At 40.0% G+C, this 26653-nt stretch overlaps 1 protein-coding gene across 2 annotated transcripts in view; it reads right to left on the bottom strand.

Moving 5' to 3' along the window:
• Positions 1-611: 611 nt before the first annotated feature.
• The window catches only part of LOC137944698 (squalene synthase 8-like), a 65906-nt gene continuing 39864 nt past the window's right edge, over positions 612-26653 (bottom strand). The window contains exons 10-16 of one of the 2 annotated variants that reach the window (XR_011110839.1): positions 5274-5349; positions 5021-5109; positions 2144-2235; positions 1874-1919; positions 1730-1803; positions 1059-1104; positions 920-962 (exon numbers count right to left, since the gene is read on the bottom strand). Coding sequence is in view for 1 of the 2 variants with exons in the window: in XM_068790418.1 (XP_068646519.1) it covers positions 940-962; positions 1059-1104; positions 1874-1919; positions 2144-2235; positions 5021-5109; positions 5274-5349 (372 nt within the window). In the remaining variant the exon portion in view is untranslated. Of the gene's footprint in view, positions 963-1058; positions 1105-1729; positions 1804-1873; positions 1920-2143; positions 2236-5020; positions 5110-5273; positions 5350-26653 lie in introns of both variants that reach the window. The other variant, XM_068790418.1, reaches the window with a different exon arrangement.

The raw sequence follows: 26653 nt of genomic DNA, 5'->3' as shown, positions 1-26653 counted from the left end.
ACAGTCACAACTTCACATATTTTAGCCAAAAAACATACTTATGAAGTCTCCAAAGTTTGAAGAAGTAATCTAACATCAGAAATGAACGTGACTAATAATATGTTATCACAATTTATGCTCTATCCACAACTTCAAGCATAGCCCTATCTACAACTTTTTCATAAAAGATTTGTAGTTCTAATGGCAAACAACAACTCATTCATGGCCTTCCCACCTTTTTTTTTTCTTTTTATTGCTTTCATTTTAATTTTTTTTCTAAATCTTATTTTCATTATGATAAGTTTTCCCTTACTTTCAATTCATTAGAACAAACACACATTCAGAGAAACTTCGCAGACGTCCTTTTCTTTGCTCTGGCAAACTTCACACAAACACCTGCAATCCCATGATAGATTTAATAGTCTGTGAACCAAGGTTTTACCATCTTCCACCAGAATATGGAATAAACTTGTCCGTCGCCGCACCCTTATAGAATATACTTTTTTGGGAGTACTTACCAGCTTTTATCAACAGTCTTTGCTGTGAATCGTAACAAAGACTACTAAACACAATTTTTAATAGAACCATCACCCATGAAACAAAACCAAAGCTTTTAGCATGGACAAGAATGATTGTACAGAATAATGATAAATAAGTCCCCTCTGTCGGTATAAAGTTACATTATCGGTGGTGAATTCGATGAATCTTAATTAGAAAATTTATGACCAAAATATATGGGAATTGAACTTCCCAAATAGTTCATTCCAAGTTGGAGAGTGATTTCATCAACGAACTTCCACAACTAGCTTCCACCCAATGGTCAAAATCAACCTCCACTTCAAACTGCAGTAATATGGAACTACACTTCAAGGTGCAAAGATTTTAAAATAAATGTCATTTCTTTCAAGGAAACAAATGTTGTTTTTTGACTCCCGGACTTGTGTTGGAATTCAATAAAGATTAGAATATTAGAATGCCAGTCACTGCATAGATATCAGACATACGGATCAGTTATCCCCAAAGATACAAGGAAAAAGAGGTAAAACACATCTAATGAGTGCAACAAATCCAGCTAATACCTCTGCCAAAAATTGATAGATTTCTTCTTTGCTCAGTGTTCCAGCCCTGGTGGAATACAAATCAACTTTAGATTGCTCATTCTAGGAAGTAACATGTAAGTGGTAAAGAAAGGTCCTGTGCATGAGGGTGGAACTATTCTTTTACATGCTCATATAGGCAGTGGCTTAGACAACAAAATTAAATCTGGGTTCCATCAATACAACATTTTATGTGTACAATTTAATAGTTCCTAAAATTTCTTTCCCTCACAATTCTGCAACAGATAAAAAAGCACAGCAGCAGAGGACTTGATACATTCTCAAGTAAATTCCATGGTTGTTGAGTTTTAGAAGCAGAATCTTTCTCAACAGAAAGTATATATATTACATGCAAAATTTAAGTATTAATAGATATAAAGATTTGATTAACCTAAATTTTCTGGCTACAAGTTGTGGAGTTGGGGAGTGATGACATTCTAGAGCAATTTTTTCCCCATTCTTCTAGAATGTTAGGGCCTCTCCCTCTTATCCTATTGGTATAAGATTCCTTACGAATGACTCCAGAAGAGGATATTCATATTCTTTGACCTCGAAGCAAGACTACCATTTGGTCCAAGGAATTGCATCCCTTGTGTTATATATGATTATTTAGTTAAGTAGGTTTTCAGCTGAAGGAAGTAAGACCAACGTACCACAAAGTAAACACGAATCATTTTGTCGAAAGGAACCCAAAAAGGAATGCTAGGAGAAGGATAATCACGATAATCTGCATTCATGCTATAAACAATTAGCCAGGATATAAAATAAAGAAGGAACTGGGTAAGGCAGAGACCCACCATTACTGAATTATAGGTCGGCTTGCTCTCTTCAATGTAACATTTCCTACCAAACACAAAAACATAACATCACACAAAATGAAATAGCATAATGAAGTCACTACTTTTTTTTCTGAGTAAACTTGGTTACTCTATAAGTCTTGTATGTTTTAGACGTAAGGTCATGCACTTGAACCTGACAAACAATAGTATTTAGCAATAAAACTATAACTATTTGATTAAAAAAAACAGAACTCAAGAATTGACGGAAAGTAATAAACCGTCACAGACCTTTTACTTAGCAACCCAGATGCTCGACATACTTCCTGTATTTTTTCCACTCGGTCCCTAGTTTTTCTTGCATTAGGATCATTGGCATCAATCTGCAGCCATCACCAACATTATTCAGTTCCAGTGTAACAAGACTCCCAAAACACAATGTGAATAAATCAATGTTTGGAGCTAATTATAATACAACATAGTTAACCTTTTGATAAAAGTAAAAAAAGGCTAAAAAACCATTGATCTGATGAAATATTTTCTGATCTTGGATTATCTGATTTAATTTTTGACTGATCAGTGACTCTATTAAACTGACATGGGTATAGATATATTATCAGTCTGTTTCTTTTCATCCAATCTATTTATCATCAAGAGCGGACCCTTATTCCATGTTAACCTCTTCCAATGATCACTTTGGCATTACAAATGGGCTGTCTATCTCTTGAAGCACAAATCAGGATCTGAGAACAAACTAACAGATGCACTCGGTCTAAGAGCTTTTTCCTTGCTACCATGCAAATCAAGGTCTTGGGTTTTCACACACCAATCATCTTTATGCTAATGATCACTAAGTTTGTCCTATTCTTGATAATGTTCTCCAAATGACTACATATTGTACAACAGCTACTTAATCTTTTTTTTTTTTTTTTTTTTTTTTATAAAGCTACTTGTCTGAATGTACAAATTGTTGGTTTGACAGGATTTATATATATGGGCACTTTGGTAGGGAATAAACTTTGAATTTTTTTGCTAACGGTTATTTGTGGCCTAAGAAGAGTGTTTCACAAAGTTGATAAGAATCATACTTGTCAGGTTTCATAAGGTCATGCTACTAATGTAGGATTACTTACCTTTACCTATAGTTGAGGTACTTCAGACACAGTTGAGGACGTATTTTGGTGCAGATTTCCCAAAAACACAGATCCATTCATTCAGTTTTGGCAAGCTTCAAGCCGTGTAGCACTACAGAGCTTCAAAAGGTGCTTGTTTTTCTATAATAGTTTGTTTGCATGGGGTGCCAAAAATCAAATAAATCTGTAAGCAGTTTACAGAAGTTGCTAGTTACTAAACTAAATTCAAGTATTTTTTCAAAAGCAACAAATTCTAGAGTGGAGTTGTTAATTGCATCTTTGCAAACTAACCAAGTCAGATAGAGAATGATCCTAAGAAATAAAATTGTGCTCTTGTAGCTGCAGTTCCACATGCTAGTAGATATGATTTCTCATCTTCAGAGAATTCAATGTGAAGTCCATAAGAAATTACAAGCATCATATCTGACATATAAGAGGCCATTGCTGAGCACTGAAGGAGAATTACTTTCGAAATTGGTGACTGCTAAAGGTGACTGTATGATTGGTTCCTCCCTGCGCTTCAATTGGACAGCCGTTACCAGCATGTCCGCCAGCCGCCCATCAACCAAGCCTGGTCTCCTCCTCAAGGACTTTTGAAGTTGAACTTTGAGGGCAGTGCCCGTGGTAACCCAGGCATTGCGGGATATGGATCCATTCGTGATGCTGAGGGTCGTTCCCTCATCACCTACTCAGGTCCAATAGGAACTGCTGACTCTACCGAAGCCAAACTTTTTGCCCTCCTTCAGTGCCTCTCCATCTTTAGAGCCTATCTCAGTGGACTCCTCATTATTGAAGGAGATTCACAGGTTGTCATCAGTTGGTATTCTTCTATATCTACCCCCCTTGGCGACACTAGACTCTCCTTCATCAAATTTTTGACATTATTTCCCTTTTTCAATAGTTTTGAACACATATCTTGAGATCAGCTAACTCCCTTGCTAATTCTCTTGCTAAAAACAGAGCCTCTCTTCAATCCCTTTGTTAAAAGACACCCACCTATGTAGGGGTGGCATAGCTAGTAAATAAGGAGAACTTCCATAGAGATGACATAGAATTATAATTATGCAAGCTGGTGTATTTTCTCTAATGTCTTTTTCTTTTTCAAGCATTTAGCCCTAAGAGCATTGTAGTCATTGTAAAAACCTTCCCTCAACTATAAATACAGCCTTAAGGCATGGAGTAGAGCATTCAAGCATTTTCCCCTTGGCTCAAATTCATCCTTACACCTCTCTTCCTTTTCCTCCTGTTTCTCTTTCTTGGTTTCTTCCCTCCTCTCTCCCAAGAATTAGAGTTCATCTCTTCTCCCCTTCCCTTGAGATCTTTTGTGTTTATGTGTTGACCCTAGAAGTCAACACCCTTTTTTATAAAAGGATCGCTCCTTTAATTCTAGTTTGTAAGTTTTTCATCTTCTACTAAAATAATCATTTCACTAAAAAAAGAGTAAAAGAGAAGATTAATACAGTGGCTACAAGTTGAAGCCATATTCCTTGTAGATACTTTTGGAGGAAGATGAGACTTTCAACTCAAGGACAAGTCCCTTCACAGATTGATGCAAAGCATAGAAGAAATATTATTTGGAAAACTTACTCGAGGATACAGAAAACACACCTCAGGAATCTTACTTTTAGTATCTTCGTAGTATTGGAGATTCAACTATTGAAAAATCAACAACTACCATCTCTTAAGTCAACAATTGCCTTCTTATAGAAGGTTATATTATGGACAGCGTATAGTAGTATACATCTTTTTGTAGTTGTTTGTCTTAGTAAAGTCCACCACTAGAAAGCCTATAGTTATTGGGTTCTTTTCTTAGCTGTCGGAATTCTTTTTTTGGCACCTCTACCTCAGATTTCGTCTTCTTCTTCAATTTTTCTTTGCTTTATTCACTGAATTTGTTCACAATCAAATTCTAGCTTCTAGACTGTCTTATGGCCATTGACCAAGGTCCAGGTTTTGGCTTGATCTTTTAACCTTGATACTAACATGAATGCAGTAGAAAGAAGAGGTAAAAAACTCTAGGTTAATATAGAGTCACCTTGGATTGGAGAATGTAAGAAAAATCATAGAAAGCACCATACACATCAGACATTGTCCTTGTGTAATCAATTACTTTAGCAGAAAGACCTGAATAGAAAATGATGAATTAAAAAATAGTATCAAGAACATAATAAACAGTTTTAGTAATAACATAATACCAGTGATTAAATAATTAAATAAAGCTGAACTCTACATAGCATGCCTTCAACTGTTGCAACCAAGAAAGACATGCCTACAGACAGGCCTCTTACCACGCCTCATTTTTACCACTCCTCTAAAAACTTGCACGTTGTTGTAGCATAGTGCAAGAGTTCCAATTGCCATGACCTGATAAAAACAAAAAAGAGTCGCTCAGCAAGAACAAATGAAACATTAAACACTACAGATTATCAGAGGGCAAACTTCACAAGGATATCAGTTCACAGATCCTCAAACTGAAAATGTAACGAGGGCCACCAAACTCATATAGTTTAGTAGCACTTAGAAGGAGAAGAATAGTATGCAAATAATGCATGTGTACAATAAGAGAAGGCTCACAACACAATTTTTGTTAAATCGTCAAAGCATGACCTGAAAACTAGAAAAATAATGAACCACAAACTAGATATCCGCAACAAAAATAAGTACATACACCAGAAGCATACAACGAGGAACCTTACTCAGGGGTCTTGGAGAAATTTTAGGGAGATATTTTTGTTAGGAATTAGACACCCTAATTCAATACTAACGAGAGCAATAATAATTGCAGAAGAAAAAACAATCAAGCACGAACACACAATGTTTATACAGGTTTGCCTCAAAGTGAGACTACATTCTGTCCTTCCGCCTCTACAATCATTCACTATGATCAAGAAGTTTACAAGAGAAAATCGCACACATCATTTTCTCGCTGTGATTTTTCCCTAACCTCTCTTGCTCAATACATGATCCTCGATCATAACCCTAATAACGACACCGCCAAAATATAAAGAGAAAACTAGGGCAACGGAAATACAAGAGTGAAATTCCCAAACTATCCTTAATGAAATAACAATCAATATATCGTGGACCTTTTGGGGGCTCTCCACCCCCTTCCAACCCCCACGGAGACCTTACCGCAAAGGTCGATCCGCGTGCTAACTCTACGTAAGGCGTTAATTAGACTTCACAACTTAACAATTTTGATATCATAACAAAAATTATGGGCAAACATATCTCAATGATAAAGGGAAATTGTATGTCAGGATTCTATCAACAACCATGAAAGTGATTCTATTAATAGGGGTTCTATTAACGATGACACTAATATAAATATCCAAGTAGACTCCAGGTGTGAACATGACTTCTAATGGAATCGAGTTCAAATTCACTAGAAATACATAGAGAGTGAATGCACATATGTTAAATTAATATAAACAAAATCAATTGACAGAGAAATAGAGATTGCCCCATACACCAGCAAAAGAATGCTGGAAATTTTCTGATGTCAACAATAACTACAGGTCCAAGATCGCATCATGATTTTACAAAAATGCGATAAAGCCATCTCAAATGGGAGATATCACTTAATACTAAAAGATTATTTAATTTCCAATCCAGCAGAAGTTTTTAAACCCAACCCTGTCGTAGACCCAGTGTACCAATTGGATCCAGTTTAACAATTTTAACTAGCTGAACCATCGGAGGTTCGACCAACGATGATATTATAAATATGTGTTGAATTTAGGATCCCTTTTCCATAATTTGTTACACCCCGGATCTAACACGTGAAGAAGACGATGAATAAGGAGGATTGTTGTGATGTTTTGAGCCTTCGAAGGGAGCTCAACCCTGGACCTCAAAGGGAGAATCCGACCTGATTACAACTAATTGATTTAATGCTTACCTTCCTTCATTCATCTCACGTCCCTATATAGGGAATTAGGGAAAACATGCCAAAGGCCATAAGTTCAACAAATTACAAATAAATCCCTAATGAATTGAAATTGAAATTAAACCCCTTATGACTTGAAATTGCAATTAACCCCAATCTATCCTCTCTAGATGCTATGGAGTCCATAACATCACTCCCCTCCTAGAGAACGAGCTTGCCCTCAAGCTCGAACGTAGGTTTACTTGCCCGTGCCGACGTCTGGATCCATGCATGCACCAGTGTCAACCGCGAGATCGAAGGCAATCCTTTGGACTCAAAACTCGAGCATCAAACCAGAGGAGCAAAAACAATTTTTTTTATTTTTTATTTTTCCTTCTAAGGTCAATCACAACACAATCACCTCACTTGGAGGTAGGGTATTTGAGTGTCCATTCCCGAACAGCAGCATCATTGCATTTTGGCAGCTGAGGAGCGGCATGGAGCCATGGAGACAATTACCACCATGGAAACTGGAGCAAGAGTTGGCAGTTGTTGTGATCATAGTGCCATTAGAGCAAACGCAACAGGTTGAGCAGGGGCATGTCTGCTTCCTCCCCATCGCATTTGCGGAATCCTTTAAACCTCCCAAGCTTCTCTCTACCTCCAATAATACCTGCCAAAAGTCATTACAGACAATGAACCCTGAACTGCACAAACGGTCAAGCTGGTCAACGGGCAAATTTATCTTTGCTTTTGTGAGGACTTGGTGGAGGCCCTCAACACTAATGAAACCTCCGTCACCACTTTGATCTTGTGCAGCAAACGCCCTCCTGATTAGAGATTCCCGTTGTTCCAATTCATTTACATCGTGCACGGAGATATGCAGGGCCAATTGCACTGTATAGTTGGATTCACGGCCAATAACCCAGAGGGGCCACCTGGGGCATTTCAGGAGCTGCCCAACCTTGCAGAAATTCAGAGATTCCAACAGACTACGGAATCCAACCTCCACACTTGTTGGTATTCCATTCACTTGTAGTAGGTTCACAATTTCCTGGGAAGCAGAAATAAGAAACAGCAGTGCCCCCAAATGACTTTGGAAAATGGGAAGCACAGATTGAAGGGAATGAAAGACCTCTGTTCTCAGAGTGACAACATTCACTTGTAACGCATTCTGTAAGTATGAAGCTGAGTCAATTTGAAGACCGGCCAAGGTCGTAACCTGTGTCTCAAGTGCTGTCTCTGCTGCCCTGTTAAGCTTCTTTGCAGGTAGTGCTGGATAAACATCCTTGGGAGTTGCAGCAACATTTGCAAAAGAACCCATCAGACTTTTCTCCTTCCTTGCCTGTGCAGGAATGCTTCCAAGCTCACTTGCTGCACAATGGCTATAACCAGCCCCCTTGAACTGCACTCCTTCGAACCACTTGCAAACTGGTAAAGATGCGTCCCCCAAACGTTCAACATATTGAGTCTGCTGGATCCATGTTAGCTTGAGAATCATGCAAACTCGTTCAACAACCAGGATGACAGTTTTAGCTTCATCTGCATGCATCCACAGGAAGAAAAGTGGCATTATCTCCACTCCCAGTAGACACTCACAGCGGATTGGTCCCGCCAAACCACCTTCTGGACAGCTATACACTGTTGCGGATAATTCTCGGAAGGCCCTTTCTGGAGACGCCAGCCTAGCACAACAGAGGCAGAAGTCCCTTATTTCACTTTGGAGCAAGCTTTCAATGTTTTCAGCAATCAATGAGGAGTCTTGCTGGGGGAGGAGAGACTTTAGCACTGATTGACGTGGAAAATTTGGACTTTCTGGCACATTGATACTGGTCTTTGAAAAGGATTTTGTTAATAGATCATCTGGAGAGAAATTGAAAACCTCATCTCGCAAGTGGTGCGTCTCATCACGGGTCAAGATCGCATGAAGCTTAGTGCGATAGTCACCTATGTCAGGTCCAAACATAATGCTGTATGGAGGCTCTCCACCAAAGTTCTTTTGATCCCCATCCCTGCGTAACAACTGCAGGTAGCCACCACTACAATCCAGCTGCTGCTCATGCTGGACAGAAAATTGAACATCACTCCTGCAGTTCCCATAAATAAACTGTTTTGGAAAATGTGATTGAACACACTGCCCTGCTTGTGTGGCTTGCAAAACACATGTCAACATCTGATCTCTTGGTAATCGCACATGATCAACCCGCAGGATACCATTATCCATGGTATTGTAAGCTCCATTTCCAAATTGCATCCCCATATCACCAATTGTACTACCTGGAAGAGGGGATTGAATTTCCAAACTTCGTAGTTGCACAAGAAAACCATTCACTCCATGCTCCTGTCCAACGATGATTCGCTGAGCATAGAGAATAGCATGTGTTGAAACTTTACCCAAGCCACTGTGCTCATCAACAGCGAAATAGACCCTTCCCCAAAAAAATTTCATCATCACATAAAGCACAAATAAATTTGAGACATGCACACTGGTCTCAGCAATTGAAAAATGAAAGAGCTTCACATTCTCAAGTGGACAACGAATAGACGCACTGGTGCTGTGCGCAGCAGCAGAACAACCAAGCCTCCAGAAAAAATTCAGAGGTACCCAAAAAAAAAAATTTAATGGAACTCGGCATCCTCCCAAAATTTTTATCTCGACTTACATATACCCAAGCCGAAATTCCCTCATTTGGGCACTGGTTTGTTGCTTCCCGAAACAGAGAACTTCGTTACCAATTTCCGAGCAGCGTTGCTGTTGCTCAGCACATTGGAGGCCCTTCAACCTCATGGAACCACCTATTTGAACTAAAATTAGATGGCGTTTCACAATCTTACCCCAAATTTCGTTGGATATGGTTCCCCGCTGGGCTTCCGAGGGCAAGATTGAGGCTGAGAATGAGAATCCGGAACCCAGAGCCCACCGGATTTGTTTCCGATGGCGTCGCCGGAGCCTCCTCCGTGTCCAATGGCGAAAGGCAAACCTGCATTGATGTGACGAATATGGCTGGCGCTCGTCGGCCCGTTCCGGCGGAATTTGTGCCCCATAAACTGCCAGTTCAGCTAGTGTCGTGGTTTGCGTCGCCGGTGGAAGGTGTATGGCTTCGTGGGAGACAGGGGTGGGGAAAAACCCCTCTGATGTGCACGATTTGGGGTCGCCGCCGTCTGATGTCCCGGTCGAAATAGTCACCGGAAGATTTTCCTTTTGCAGATCTGGATGGGGTTCCACTCGCCGTGAGTCGTGGTGGTGTGCATCCGGATTTGAGGTCGCCCCCGACTCTTCCGCAGGTACTTCGGCTGGTAAACAGGACGCCGTGTTTGATTTTTCAGGGCGGTGGTCTGTTTTCCTGTCCGAGACTGCTTCTCGAGCGAATGCCTCTCGATACTCCGTTGATAGCCAATACTTCACCCAAGAGGCCCGCCATTTCTGTACCTCTTCCGCTGCAATGCCTGCTCCAGCCATTTCTCCAATTTGCCTGTGCATCGCCAACCATGGGTCTTCGTGGCACATCGTGTTCCCACTCTGATACCAAGATGTTACGCCCCGGATCTAACATGCAAAGAAGACGATGAATAAGGAGGATTGTTGTGATGTTTTAAGCCTTCGAAGGGAGCTCAACCCTGGACCTCAAAGGGAGAATCCGACCTAGACCTCAGAGGGGAGAATCCGACCTGATTACAACTAATTGATTTAATGCTTACCTTCCTTCATTCATCTCACGTCCCTATATAGGGAATTAGGGAAAACATGCCAAAGGCCATAAGTTCAACAAATTACAAATAAATCCCTAATGAATTGAAATTGAAATTAAACCCTAATGACTTGAAATTGCAATTAACCCCAATCTATCCTCTCTAGATGCTATGGAGTCCATAACATAATTCCGAGCAAGAGAAAGAAGAAAGAAAAAAAGAAGAAAAGGGAAGAAGAGCTCTCGGGTAGAGAGAAGAAAAAATAAAAGAGAAAAGAGAGGTGGCGCCAAGCAAAGAGAGAGAGAGAGAGATTAACTCAAGAAGGAGATGTGTAACTTGATTAATTCCGAATTACAATACCTCTATTTATAGTAGAGGAAGAGAGTCCTTATACAATTAGCCTTTCCATCCTAATTACATTCCAACTCTAACTCTCTAAGATAAGTCTATTCAAACCAATCTACTAGAAGACTAATATGAGTTGAACTAGAACTCTTTCTTCATTCATGTGAATATAAGGGAGGCCAGCTAGTGGCCTTATCCTTGTGGGTCCCTCATGAGCTTCTAGCTTATCTTGATAAGGTTGCCAGCTCGTGAGATATTTGTGGGTCCACTTGATCTTCAAGTCTTCTAACTCATTTTTGCTTGTGCTTCGTAATTCCTTAACTCGTGCTTGCTTTGGTGAGGACTCTTCTTGGTGTCCCACGTCCTCATGGTGGGTCCCACCAGCTCGAGCACCATGATAGGTCCCACATTGTAACACTCCCCCTCAAGCTGGGAGTGAGAAGACATCATAAATGCCCAGCTTGCTGCATATGGTAGACATAATCTTGTGAGTGACCGACTTGGTGAGAATATCTGAAACTTGACTTTGTGATGATATATGCTTCAGAGATAAGAAACCTGCTTGGAACTTTTCTCGTATAAAATGGCAGTCCACTTCAATATGCTTTGTTCTTTCGTGGAAGACTCGATTCAATATAATGTGTATTATTGTTTGATTGTCACAGTATAAATCTATTGGAGCTTCTTTGTAGAATCCCAATACAGTGAGAAGAGATCTTATCCATATGAGTTCACTAACAGTGTGTGCCATGACTCTGTATTCTGCTTCTGCACTAGACCATGCTACTACATTTTGCTTCTTGCTTTTCTATGTAACCAAATTCCCTTCAACCATCGTACAAAATCCCGAAGTAGATTTTCTGTCATCCGGGGATCCGGTCCAATCTGCATCTAAGAATCCTTCAATGTTGAAGTGACCATGGTTTTTATAGAGAAGCCCTCTTCCTAGAGCTCCATTCAGATATCGTAGTATTCTTTCAAGTACTTGCCAATTACTAAGTTGTGGCTTGTGCATGTATTGACTTACCACACTTACTGCACATAAAATATCCGGCCTTGTTACACACAAGTAAATAAGTTGTCTCACAAGTCTTTGATATTTCCCAATATCTACATTTTCTCCAGTGCCTCCACATAAATTTGTATTTGAGTCCATAGGAATGTCTGCTGGTTTGCACCCCATCATTCCTGTCTCCTCTAGTAGATCAAGGGCATACTTCCTTTGGGATAGCACAATCCCATGTCTGGATTGTAATACTTCAATACCCAAAAAATATTTGAATAGTCCAAAATCCTTCGTCTTGAATTCAACACATATTTTCTCCTTTGTTTTCTGGATGCCTTCGGAATCACTCCCAGTTAAAATAATATCATCAACATATACAGCCAGAATCACCTTACCTCTCGGTGTATTTTCAATAAATACTAAGTGATCTCTAGAACATCTATAAAAGCTAGCCCAAACCATGCCCGACGGGACAGCTTTAGACCATATAAAGATTTTTTTAGGCGGCATACTGACTCCCCTCAACCACATACCCAGGTGGTTGTTGCATGTAAATTTCTTCTTTAATATCACCATTAAGAAATGCATTTTTCACATCAAGTTGATATATCGGCCATGATGAATTGGCCGCCAGAGATAATAATATACGTACCGAGTTCATTTTTGCCACTAGAGAGAAGGTTTCTTCATAATCAATTCCATAGCACTGAGTATAACATTTGGCAACCAGTCGAGCCTTTAGTCGTGCAATTGACCCATCCGGATTATGTTTGACAGTGTAAACCCACTTGCGACCAACGGGTTTTTTATCTGTTGGAAGAGGGGCAAATGACCATGTATGATTGTCATTAAGGGCCTTCATTTCTTCATCCATTGTTGTCTTCCAACCTGGATGTTGTAAAGCCTCCTGATAGGACTGTGGAACAGATATGGAGACAATAGAAGAAAGAAACTGACAACATAAAGGTGAGAGGCGATGATGAGACAAAATTTGAAATGGGATGAGAAGTAGAAGGTCTAATGCATGATCTAGGTTCTTTCCTTATAGCAATAGGACGAGTATCATATTAAGGGCCAAAAATAACTGGTGGTGAAGGACTTACCTCTGTTGGATCTGTTAACTCGGTAGGTGTGGTATCGGCCACTTGCTCTGGGGGTTAAATAATCTCTGTATCACGAGGCACAACCAGTCAAAGGGAACTTGGTACTGAGGACAGACCAGGAGGAGCATTATCAGAATAAAATGAAGATGTCTTCAAAAAAATGTTACATCCCTAGACACAAATAAACGATGAAGAGTAGGACTATAACAAACAAAACCCTTTTGTGGGCGAGAGTATCCCAAAAAGATTCACTTGATAGATTTAGGATCAAGTTTGTTGTGTCTAGAAAATGAATTATGAACAAAACATTGACATCCGAAGACTTTCAAAGGTAGTGAAAGCATATCATCATTTTTTAATAATCTAGAGTAAGGAGATTTATTACCAAGAACGGTAAATGGTAGACTATTTAGCTGTAAGGACTGCATGAAGCCAATAAAAGTATGAAACTTTCATGGCATATAATAAACCTCGAGCTACCTCAAGAATATGACGATTCTTCCGTTCGGCTACACCATTTTGTTGAAGAGTGTAGGCGCATGATGTTTGATGGATAATGCCATTTTCTTGACAAAAAGAGTCAAGGTCTTTGGAAACATATTCTTTGGCATAATCAGACCGAAGAATTTTTATTTTCTGACCAAATTGTGTGAGTTCCATAGCATGAAATGACTTAAAAATAAATGGTATCTCAGAACGCTCCTTAAATATAAACAACCAAGTTGTGCGAGTGAAATCATCAATAAATGTAATAAAGTATTTTGCTTGAGAAATGTTGGAGACACTCAAGGGCCCCCAAACATCAGTATGAATTAAAGAAAATGGAGTAACACTTTAGACTTTTGGACGAGGAGAGTATGTACTCCTTTGATGTTTACTCAATTGACAAACCTCACAATGAAATTCTAACCTTACTTTAAGAAAAGGAAACATATAATTAAGAGACTGTGCAGATGGATGTCCCAACCGATTGTGCCATAACCGTGTCTCATTTTCAGTAGTGGAAACCATATTCATTTTTGGCATGTCCAAGTAGTAAAGCCCCCCTTGTTCATGCCTCCACCAATCACCTGCTTCGTTATAAGATCCTAAAAGACACATGAAGTGGGTGAGAAGGTAACAGAGCAATTAAAATATTTTGTCAATTGACTAACAGATAATAGATTCAAAGGGAAAGTAGGAACGAAAAAAATATCAGTGAGCGGAAGTGATGGTGTGACAGAAGTGGAACCTTTCCCTTGGACTTTGGTTTGAGAACCGTCAGCTATGGTAACAAACTTGTGTGAAAGACTCGGAGATAGAGAATGTAATAAATTTTTGCTACTTGTAAGATGCTCGGAGGCTCCTGAGTCAATTATCCAGGATGAAGAAGAGGGAGATAGCATACCTGAAGCGGTAGTGGCAGCAGTAGTTGCGGAGGAACTAGTAGAAGAACCCAACATTGTCTTCATTTTCTGAAATAGCTCATACTCTTCATCTGTAAAAAATTTCTATGCTACTGATTTTGTGGGTTGTTCTTCTTTTGTATCACTTATAAAGGCTTGATTAGCCCTTGTCGACTCTAACTGTCCATTGTCTTTATAGCATATTTCTTTATAATGGCCATATTGTCCACAGTAAGTGCATGCCTTGGAATCCTTGTAATAACATTCATCTATAGTGTGGCCAATTTTTTTACAATGAGTACATTCTTTCCTATCTGCTCTGCGAGCACTAGTCCTTCCACCTCTTCCTCTGCCTCTTCTATAACCTCTGCCTCGGCCTCAGCCGCAGTCAGATGATGATCCTCTATGATCGGAATACATAGCGGATCATACGTCAGTAGTAGAGGAAGAAGTGTCTAGAATACGAAGCAGTGTTGTGCATACATCATCAAACTTGGGGACAGCAAAAGCACTCAGAGGTTGACTCTTGGCAATCTCAAGATGGGGTTTAACATTTGCAAGAGAAATTGCAGTAATTAACGCTTCCTTCTGTTTGTCTTGGATAGAAATATTTGTGGTTGAAGGTTGAGCTAACTTCCACTCTTGAAGAAAGCCTCTAAAGCGGGCCAAGTACTCATGGATATTTTCTCCTTGTTTAGTATTCAACATTCTTTGGAGAATATCATATGGTCTATGTAGAGTATCCGGGCAAGAGTACAGTTTAGCACATGTCTCCCAAATTTGTTTAGCAGTGTCAAGATGAATGACATTGTTGGAGACATGTTCTTCCATGCTATTGATTAGCCAACTAATCACCAAAGTATCATTTTTCAACCATTTGTTATAAAAAATATCATCTTCATCAATAGGTGGTCCTCGTGTGGTGAGGTGACCAAGTAGGTATTTTGTTATAAGGATCCTCCGAACCGATGTGGACCAACTCATAAAATTTGATACCCCACATAAGGGTATGGTGGTAATTCTTAGTATATCACTTTTGATATTCATATTCTCTTAAGCCATGATAGGCCCTTCTTCAAAAAATTTTTTAATAATAACTCCAAGTAGTACTCTTTAAACAACTCGATGTATGGGGAATTTTAGCATTGATGCTAAATTATCCTTCTGATTTTTTTTTTCTTTAATACCACTCATAAGAGACTCAATAACAATCTTCTATATCAGGGGACTTGTTCCCACGAAAAAAAAAAAAAAAATTCCAACAATCTGATCATGTACTAGTCTCGGTTAACAGAATTTCCAAACCAACAAAACTGTTTTGACAGTTTCTTCTAGATAGAGAGGCATGCATATCCATAATATGATAAGATGAAAGCATTCACGTACTCATCCTTAAATCACCTTCTAAAATTCGGAAACCAGTAACATGAAGAAGAAAAAATTTGAACACTTATCTCTCGGCTTGTGTTCTTCCTTCACAAAAGAGCCTGCTTTGAGTGGTGTTGATCATTACTTCTTTAGAGCATTCCTTTGATGAGGGATCCTAAATTTAATGCTCTGATACCATGTTGAATCTAGGATCCCTTTTCCATAATTCCGAGCAAAAGAAAGAAGAAAGAAGAAAAGAAGAAAAGGGAAGAAGAGCTCTCGGGCAGGGAGAAGAAAAAATAAAAGAGAAAAGAGAGGTGGCACCAAGCAAAAAGACAGAGAGAGATTAGCTCAAGAAGAAGATGTGTAACTTGATTAATTCCGAATTACAACACCTCTATTTATAGTAGAGGAAGAGGTAAAGTCCTTATACAATTAGCCTTTCAATCCTAATTACATTCCAACTCTACCTCTCTAAGATAAGTCTATTCAAACCAATCTACTAGAAGACTAATATGAGTTGAACTAGAACTCTTTCTTCATTCACGTGAATATAAGGGAGGAGGCCAGCTCGTCGCCTTATCCTTGTGGGTCCCTCATGATCTTCCAGCTCATCTTGATAAGGTTGCCAGCTCGTGAGATATTTGTGGGTCCCACTTGATCTTCAAGTCTTCTAACTCATTTCAGCTTGTTCTTCTTTATTCCTTAACTCGTGTTTGCTTACCAGCTTGTGAGATATTTGTGGATCCCACCAGCTCGAGCACCATGGTGGGTCCCACATTGTAACAATATGTAACTTTCAATCAAATATCTAAACATAACTAAATAGTTAAAATTAGTATAATAAATACAAATGAAATTAAAAATAAAAGTAAAATAAACACAGTAGCCAAAAGAAAAAGTAAATGATATATTGTAAAAATCAAATTGTGCAGTCAAATAAGTAAAAAACACTTTTTCCCATTTTAAAATATATATTAAATTATTTTTTTAAAACGTATATTAAATTATTTTAGTAATTTTACTTAAGCAAGTGTTCCTCTCTCTCACTCTCTCTAGCCTTTACTAGCTTATTTGTCAATTACATCATGTTTTATGGCTGAAAAGAGAGTGGCATTACTGTCCTTTTCCATGAAATTTATGTTTAGGTTAATAAAGAGGGATTAAGGGTCAATCTCAAACCACGAACTAGACCTACAGCAGCCCTCCCAGCAGCCGAAGTGTTTCCACTTCATCTCTCAGATCTTCTCCCTTTTGCAGGCTCCCTCACTCGATTTCATATGGTATCAGTGCATTGGAGATAACCAGGCGAGGTTTTCCCTTATTTTTCTCCTCTTTCCTTGCTCCATCCTCTGTGCAGACTGTTGGATGGTAAAAAATTAAATTTTTTGATTCTGACTAATCTAGTTTCCTCCTTTCATGGGTTGCTGTTCCAACTTATGTATTAGATCAGTTTTATGGTGTTATTCTGCCCCATTGTGGGCTAATTACTGGTATACAAGTTAGTGCAGCCATTCAGGTGCCCTCTAGCTGTTTGATAAAATACTTCCTGTCATTAAGAGGCTGCTTTACTTTGTTTTTTGAGATAATGGTTAATGCAGATTGGTTATTCTATCATTTTTTGAATGCCTCTTTGACTTCTATCAGGATTTTTTTTCTTTTTTGTTTTTTAGGAAGGGCGCATTCAATGAAAGCCCAAAAGCAGAGCTAAACAGAGAAGAGGGGATCCCTTACTATGAGAGATTATTGGGAAACCCCATCTTTAGCGGTAGTCAGCTTAGTAATTAGCTGATCTCAAAACATGTTTCCAACAAATTACATTCTCAGATAGATCCACTACTTCAAAGAAAAAGACCCAACCTCAATCTCCAAGGAGTGGTTTTTTTCTTGCTACACAAACTGATAATCACAAAATTACTGTCCACAACAAGCTAGCCTTGAAATCTATCTTTGAAGATTCTCAAACCAATCACTAAGCCTAAAAACTCAACAAGAGTTTGAGTCAGCCAAACCCAAAGGACCAAAGAAGGTGAGCAGAATTTCACCATTGAAAGATCTAAAAACTCCTCAAAACCTGCCGGCCATGGACTCCAAAGAGAGCTCCCATAGAAGTTGAGCTTGATACATCCTAGGGTGGGAAGAGTCATTGCTGCAATGGAGAGTGCTTAAACAACAAAAAGCTTGGCAATCTGCTCCCAATTCTGCCTCACACAGCCCCCATTAAACTGACTAAATGATGCAGGACAGGATAGCGATTATCCTGTACGCAAATCAAGCTAAGAATCACGGGAGGAACGTAAGAAATCCGCCCTGAAATCGCAGAGAAAATCTTCTCTAAATCGATTCAAAATAACAATATCATTCAACTCCCCATCCCTAAACCCTAAACAGCCTTTTAAACAAATTCAACGCCCCCAACAAGCCCGGGCTGCAGCTCAAACTAAAACAAACCCTAACCCTACAATTTATGGTCCAACCCGGGTTCAATACAAAAGATCCGATTAAGGATCCGCATATGTACCCGCATCAGATATCCTCGCCTGCATCAGTCTCCTCGGGTTGGAAAGAACTCACCCTCGAATTCATAATAGCTTCAGCGGAACCCAGAAAAGAAGGACACAAGTGTGGGACATAAAAAACAGCAGAAGTCCTTAAAGGACGCACGGGAATGGTCAGCGTCGCCTGCTCAGGCGGCAATCCAGGAGGAGGATCCACCGCCACGTCGCCATGCACAATCTCCACTAAAAACATGGATATCAGAGGAGTGGGCCGTGCCTGACGAGGTGTCAACACCATCTTCTTCCCTGTGATGCTAAGGGAATAGGTAGGCCTCCGCCCATCATGAAGAACACGGCGATCAGAGTGCCAAGGGCGGCCGAACAAAACATGCAGACGCGGACGAACAACCAGAGGCGCATGACCATCACCACACAACACATCGCCATCACCAACAACATCAGACACAGGTTCACCAAGCCCCGCAGTGTCACCGACCATGTTTTCCTCAACATCTGCATCATCATAGATAGGGTCACCAAGCGTGTCAATCTCATCGACCACGCCTTCCTCTACATCCATATCATCATACACAGGGTCACCAAGCTCCTCGATCACATCGACCACTTCTTCAACAACATCAGTAGCATCAAACACAGGGTCCTCAACATCATCATCATACACAGGGTCACCAAACGCCTCATTGTCAGGTAACCAATCGATGAATCCTTCGGCCTGTAACATCCCAGAACACTCGGGTAGCGGTACGCTGAAACCGAGGTCTAAAGGTCGATCTCCCTGACCGCGGTGCTCCTTGAATCGAGCAGGATGGCGACCAAAACTCTGGTTGTTGAACCTGGTATCGTAATGGTGAGCTTCCCTCTCATGAGACCCGAAATCCTGCGTCGTGAGACGCTGGGTTAACTCTACGACGTGCCTCTGCAAATCTCCAAGTTTCACTAACTTTGCGACTTGCCTCTGCAAATCGTCAAGTTTCACTAACTGTGCGACTTGCCTCTGAAAATCTTCAATTATCACTGCTTGAACATTACGGTTGCGACCACGACCACCAGCCATGGAAGACAATATTTATCCAAAGTTTTTTTTTTTTTTTAATAAAAAAATAAGATAACTTAGGGTTTTTCCCCAAATCGAAAATACCTCAACGTTGGAAATTGTCCCGACGCTGATGGAAATTTTCTCCCAAAATTGGGATTTCGGAGCCCCTTTTTGTTCAAAATCGAGACCTCTCCGGCGGCCCTCTCCAGTCGTCGTCTCCGGCAACCCGAGGTGAGCCTGCCTCGCCCGAGGTTCTCCTCTCTTGGACGAACCCCTGTTGCGGCACCACGAAACCTCTGTTTCAGCGCCTCTGTGTTCGATCAGTCCCGAACTCGTTCCGTTCGGCCAACTCCGTCGACGGCTGTTCCGGCCCCGACAACGGCAATGGCAACGTCGCACGATAGTTCCGGCGGGGACGACATCGATGCCGAACCCTTTCCCTGCCGATTCCCTATCTTCCGGCAACTCCAGAGCCTCTGCTCTGTTTCTATACCTGCTCGGTCGAATCCCGAGTTTTTCCGGCAGCAACGTTGAGCGGTAGCTCAACGGCGACGGCAGCAGTGTTGAGCGGTAGCTCAACGGTGACGGCGATAGCGACGACATCGTCTTCATCGACCCTTCTGCTTGCTGCAGCGTCTCTGGCTAGATCAGCTTCTTCCCGAGCCTGAAGCTTTGATACCAACTGATGCAGGACAGGATAGCGATTATCCTGTACACAAATCGAACTGAGAATCACGGGAGGAATGCAAGAAATCCGCCCTGAAATCGCAGAGAAAATCTTCTCCAAATCGATTCAAAATAACAATATCATTCAACTCCCCATCCCTAAACCCTAAACAGCCTTTTAAACAAATTCAACGCCCCCAACAAGCCCGGGCTGCAGCTCAAAACAAAACAAACCCTAAACCTACAATTTATAGTCCAACCCGGGTTCAATACAAAAGATCTGAGTAAGGATCCGACTAGGGATCCGACTCCGACTAAAGATCCGATCGAGGATCCGACTATTTGCACCGGATCCGATTAAATATCCGAATATGTACCCGCATCAGATATTCTCGTCTGCATCACTAAACTCCTAAAGAGCGCAAACCAAGAAAACTACATTGTTCATGATATGATAGGAGTGGATGCCAACTAAGAAGAGTGTTCATGGAAGTGCCTCTGGATGCGCTCAAGCCAAATCATCTAAGGGACAAAGGTGAGGCAAGCTTTGAACATAATTTTTCCCAGCCTCAGCAAGGCGAGACCAAGAAATAAAGCAACAAAGTTATAGAAAAGGGCAGGTATACAAAAGCTGACTCCGAAGAGCTTGAAAAACGAGGTCCAGATCTCCCAAGCAAAAGGCCAAAGGACCAAAAAATGATCAATAGATTCATCACATAATCTGCACATAGTGTTGACAATGCATTTCCTCTTTTCTTGAGATTGTCAAAGGTAAGAATTTTATACTTCAAGGCATTCCACAAAAAAATTTAGTTATTGGAGAAGCTGAAAGATTACATGCAAGATTAGCATTTCCTATGCTCAAATTCTGATCTACCGATAGCAGCTTGAGACACAAAGCAACAAAGAAGTCTCTACCAGGCTCAAGGGGTCCTCAAAAGGCTATCCTCCATATATCTCTCTTTTGAGGTAGAGGTTTGCTAATCTCAAAAGGAGATAAAAAAACAACAGGAGCTTGTCCATCGATGAGCCCCCTCCTGACATCCAAGTTCTAACTAATAGAGCCTCTGTAGCAAAAGCCAATATTGAGTCGGCAACAAGGAATTCATGCCTTCTTGCAAGACTAAAGGAGGCTAGGATATTGAATTTTGATAGTTGTGAACGAGTGACAAAGAGGAGAAAGTCAAGAAATAACTCCTTCACCATATTGTTAAGTGTTGTGAGGAGCAAACCGGGAGAGGAGTTTGAATAGGTTTGTTAACCTTCGATACTTAATTTGACTCTTTAACTTAATCTTATGAGTGAGTTAGTTTATTCAATTTAGACAATGTGCACGTGTGATTACAATCAATGTACAAGCACAAATAGTCAAAGTGTAGAAGCAATCAAATACAGAGTACACAAAATATTTATTGTAGTTCACAATCCTTCCTTAAATTGTATCACACTCCCAAAGTGTTTTTACACTTTGGAGTTTCACTAAGTCTGAGTTGTCTTATGGCATCTACAACAAATCGCCTCTAATTTTTACCTAAGTATATCTACTTATGAGATGGAAAATTGACCTAAGCCCATCATCAACTCGGGCTAGATCAATTTACCAAGGAAGGGCATCTCGGGCTAAGTTTAGTGATAAGGTGATTAAAAAATATTTTTGGTGAGCTTGTACTTAATCTATTCTTTCTTGAGTTGATTATTAGCCCTTTGCCAGTCCTAAGAGGATCAGTAGCTCTCGGCTGGAAGTTTACCAAGGCTTGGAAATTACTTTCTTACTTCATCCTTTACAAGAAGTTTATTACTCAGTTACACTTATTATTTGATGTGCATTCTCCTTATTCAAGGGTGGACTCGTTGTGGATTATTTCATGTGTCCTTATTAAGAAGTTTCATTATTTGGTACTTGTTATTTGGTCATTGGCTCATATCCGTTGCTACTATTGTGTCTCTCTGATTGAGACATTATTATTGAAGAAAGACTTCTCAATTACTAATTATTGTCAGCATTGGTTACTCCGATGAAGAAGAAAGCACATGAAGGCCCCAGAATATTATCTTCCGGTGATTACCTTTTACCCCCTTATTTGCCCTATGTTGAGACACCGTGATGGAGGAGCTTATTACTACACTTCTGAGCAATGACTATAGAGCCACTACCTATAGAGGATAGGAGTATGCCCAACATCCAACGTGAGTGAAGTCTATTATTCACCCAAGAAGTGTTTTTTTTAGTTACCCTAAGAAAGTGGGTAGACTTTGTGCCCCATAGTTGGGCTACTTTTCCGACTGTGAAATTGAATGGAAAGTGTTTTTTACTATGACCATTTCAATAGAGTATGATCTTTGTCTTTTGGCTAGGAGTATTTTTTTTTTTCTCACCATTATTTTGGGTCAGTTGGGTCTCTTGAAAAGAACAACGAGAACACTAGCTTGAGGGGGAGTGTTGGAAGATATGATTGATGTGGACTGCCATTTTATACAGGAAGATCTTATTCACCATAAGTTGGGCGTTTATGATGTTCTCTCACCCGCAACTTAAGGTGGAGTATTGGAAGATGGGCTCAAGCCCACACGACCAAGGAAGGGCCACACATCCAATGAGAAGGCTCACATGTCCAAGAGAAGTGGCATCATGGTAAATAAGAAGAGTTCTCATAAAGATGGCACAAGGATGTAATTAGTCAAGGAGGAACATGTCTACTTATGTCTTTTCTTATGTAAAACTTGTAGCCCTAAGGGCATTATGAACATTGTACCATCCTCACAAAAAACTATAAATTGAGGCCCTTGGCTTGGGGTAGAGGATTCAAGCTCTCTCCCCTTCTCTTAATTCATCCAAGCTCTCTCTTAGCTTAAAGGCTCTCTCTCTCTCTCCCTTTCTCTCTTCTCTTCTTCTCCTCTCCCTCTCTTACTTTGCTCGAGGTTCTAATCATGGGATCCTAAATTCAACAAGGCTAATTACAACGATGCAAATACAGAGATTTATGTCACTTAATTGACGACAAAAGCCAACATATAGTAGCATAATCTCACTTAGTTTACAACAGCATACTAGGCTCTTAGCCTAGACCCACAAAAGGATTTTCAACAGCAATTAGGCAGTGCAGCCAAAACCCCACTTGGGATTTACAAAAACAGCTCACTATGCACACCAGGCCTAGACCTATAAAAGAATTTTCAGTAGCCCCTACTTACACAATAACTTATAGCTCACAAATAGTAGCACAAAAGGCTTATCAACCTCTTCCCACAACTACAACAGCTTCTCCCAAATCTCTTGAGGAGGGAATTTGCCTTTTTTTTTAAATGATGATGATTTTATTACGAAGGAAAGAAAAATAGTACATCAAGGGAGGTCTCCCCTAACAACAAGAGATTGCAAGGAGGGGCCCAATTTGGCACATAAATCAGCAGCCGAATTGGCTGATCTAAGAACATGGGACCAAGTACAAGAGGTAGTGGAAACAATATCCATAATATCAAGAAAAAGTTGTCAGTGATGCCACGGGGGGAAGGAGGGAGCACCAGCCAATGACGACTTTGGAGTCGCCCTCCACAATCAGTGCACCTCTGAAGCAATCCTGGTAGATGTGATGCCCGTGGAGGTTGGAAGGAGGGTGGGAAGCCCCCCTCCCGGGGGTGTGGGGGCGGATCCCCTGTCCGATCCACGATATATTAAATGTTGTTTCATTAAGGGCAGTTTGGGAACTTTACTTTTGTATCACAGTTTCCCTAATTTTCTCTTTATAATTGAGGGGCGCTGCTATTAGGGTTTTATCATCACCGAGGAGTTGGGAGTTGCAGCCCGAGAGAGGTTAGAGAAAACACCTATAAGTGTGTGAAATATCTCTTATAAACTATTTCATCTTTATAGTGGATTACTGCAGCGGCGGAAGACAAGGCGTAGTCTTAGCTTGAGGTGAACCTGTATAAATCTTGTTGTTTGTTTTGGTGCTTGTTTTTCCTTCTCCCACGATTATTATTATTGTTCTCATTAGTTTGGAATTAGGGTGTTTAATTCCTAACAAAATCAACTTAAATAGTTGAATTCTTCAATGTTCAAATATCTAGCTAACTCAAAAAGGGAACTTCTATCCTTTTTTAAGTCTCAACAAATCTCAATTAAAATTCCAGGGAAAATACTCAAAATTCTCATAATGAGCTGCTAATTACATTTATAGGTCACTTAGAGATTTTAGAGACCTATTTTTGAAGAATCAAAACATTCAATTTTGATATGCAACTCTTCTAGAACGCAACTCGATTGATTCCTTGATTGTTTGATGTTTCATTGGACTCTCTTCTCATCTAGCTTCATTTAAATCAGTTGTCTAGTCATATGGGCAAACAACTCCGCATAGAGACTTTTTTTTATCTCATCTCAACATATCGACTGTTAATCATTTGGTCGACGTTTTTTAGTGCACCTTCTATTCCGTCTTCAACACTCCTACTCCATGTCTTCGTGCACCTTACTCATTTGGTCATTGTTAAAGAGAAGATATGAAAGCCTCTTACATGACTCTCACAATAAGCAGTCTCACAAAACTAGAATTAATATGGAGGAGTCTTACAAGAGTCTCACAAAGGTGGTCTCACAGGAAAATTTCTTAGTTTAAAGGTGTTTTAATTATGTTAGTATTCTATTTATGTTGAGTTATTTAATTATGCTAGGACTTATCTTTAAGTGTTAGAGTATGGGTGTAACTGGGACAAAGGTAGTTTAATTATAATTGGAGTTTACTACTTTCCTCTATTATAAATAAGGGTTCATGTACTCTGATTAAATCAAGTCAATGAAGTATATCTCTTTTCCATAAATTCAACATGGTATCAGAGCAGATTCACAGAGATAATGTGATCCTTTTCTGATCTATTATCTCTAGTAGTTTAGGTTTGTATATAACTTTTTTTTTTCTCTTTTTAGTCCCTATACCCGTTGTTTACTGCTGCTCGGTGAATCAGTTTGTTTACTGCTGCTCTCAGTGATTGATTCTGAGAACTCAATCTGCAGCCTCATCTCTATTGTCTCTGCTGGCTCACGAGCGGTTACTTCTTCTGCCTTTTAGATAAGGGCTTATTCTATCTCCCTTTTTGGTCTGTCTGATTCCATTCTGTTTGGATTGAAGAGATCCTGAAATCGGCATCAATTAGGCTCCTTGTGTTGCAGTATTATTTTATTTTGTTTTCAAATCTTATCTCGTGCAGAGGAGAGAATGGCATCGCCACGGCAAGATCTCTTCATCAGGACCCACTACCACCTATGGAACCGCTCTGCTGAGTTAATCTGATTAATCTATCGAGTGCTAGTTGATTACTCTGGTCAACTGGTTCAAAGTTGATTACTGTCGAGTTATATGCCGAGTTGATTACTCTACCTATTATTGCTGCTTCTTTGGGATCTCTGGTTCATCACCGGTGACCGCAACGATCCCTCTCTGCTCTCACTGCTGTCCCGCTCTGTTCAGAAGCAAGGAAGGATAGATTGAGGAAAGCTTTCATCTTGCTAGTTTGGTCTATGGATCCCTCTTGTAAACATAGTGTGTCGTCAACGACCTGGATAAGAAGAACACTAGATTTGCTTTCTTCAAAATATAGCCTCAGCCATTCTGTTTCTTTGGCTGCATAAACCGTAGAGAATAGGTATCTGCAACTAAGTTAAATAGATGGGGTGAAATTGTATTACCCTGCCTAATTCCCCTAGTCCCTTTGACATAGCTACATACCGTATCATTGAGAGGAGGAAACATGGAGTTGATGATATACAGCTACAAATCCAGAATCGCCACTTGTCTTTGAATCCTATCAAGTGAAAGATGTTTTCTACTAGATTCTAGTTCACTCTATCAAAGGCTTTTACGAAGTCCAATTTAAGGATTACTCATGGTATTTTTCTCTTGTAGTCTATAAATTCGTGGATTGTCATTGTAGAATCAAGGATACTTCCTTTCACAAATGCACTTCAACCTGTATGGATGATTAATGGGAGAGCAGTGTACCTTCTTCTCTTATTAGTGGTGAGGATGTGGTTTAGGACACTTCCTCTATGCTCCTATTACAGGTTTTGTATGTTCCAAAATTTCCAGCTAACTTTCTTTTTGTGAGTTAAAATACAAAACACTTAAATTGCTCAATAACCTTTTTTACTCTATTTTGTGTTTTCCAAAACCTAAAGACAAAGAAAGTGATTGATGGGGGCTACGACAAAGAGGGTCACAAAGAAGGGTCAAACCTTTTACTTTCACTTCTATTCTTTTGTTACCATCATTGAGATTTAAGAAATATTTTCCAGTTTCAATCGTAAGATGGCATAATTAATAGATTTAAAATATGTAAAAAAAACTGCCTCGAAATTGAGGTGCCTACCTTAATGGTGCTGAAGCAGTAGAGGATCCACCAATGCAATGCCGAGGCATTTAAAAAAATTTGGGACAAGCAAGTCCTCCTACTCCCTCTCCGGGGTGGCAACCACCTCCCCTTCTTGCCCTCATAGGCATAAGACATAGGAGGAGATCAAGGAAGTGAGAGGATGGGAAAACCCTTCCTCTACCTCACCATCTTTGCACATGAAAAAGGTGGAACCACATCATTGGGCATGTAAACATCTTAATGTTAAAAAATTCCAATCTAAAAGGGCAGTTGTGTCCTTTTTATATAGAAAAGAGGAAAAGGTTTTCAGAGTTAT

This window comes from Aristolochia californica, unplaced genomic scaffold (assembly GCF_029961685.1).
Source record: "Aristolochia californica isolate CCGP_79_NKW_82.1479 unplaced genomic scaffold, dmAriCali1.0.hap1 SCAF_11, whole genome shotgun sequence".
NCBI lineage: Eukaryota > Viridiplantae > Streptophyta > Magnoliopsida > Piperales > Aristolochiaceae > Aristolochia > Aristolochia californica.
The sequence above is the reverse complement of the archived record's forward strand: the minus strand, read 5'-3'. Positions and strand labels throughout refer to the sequence as shown.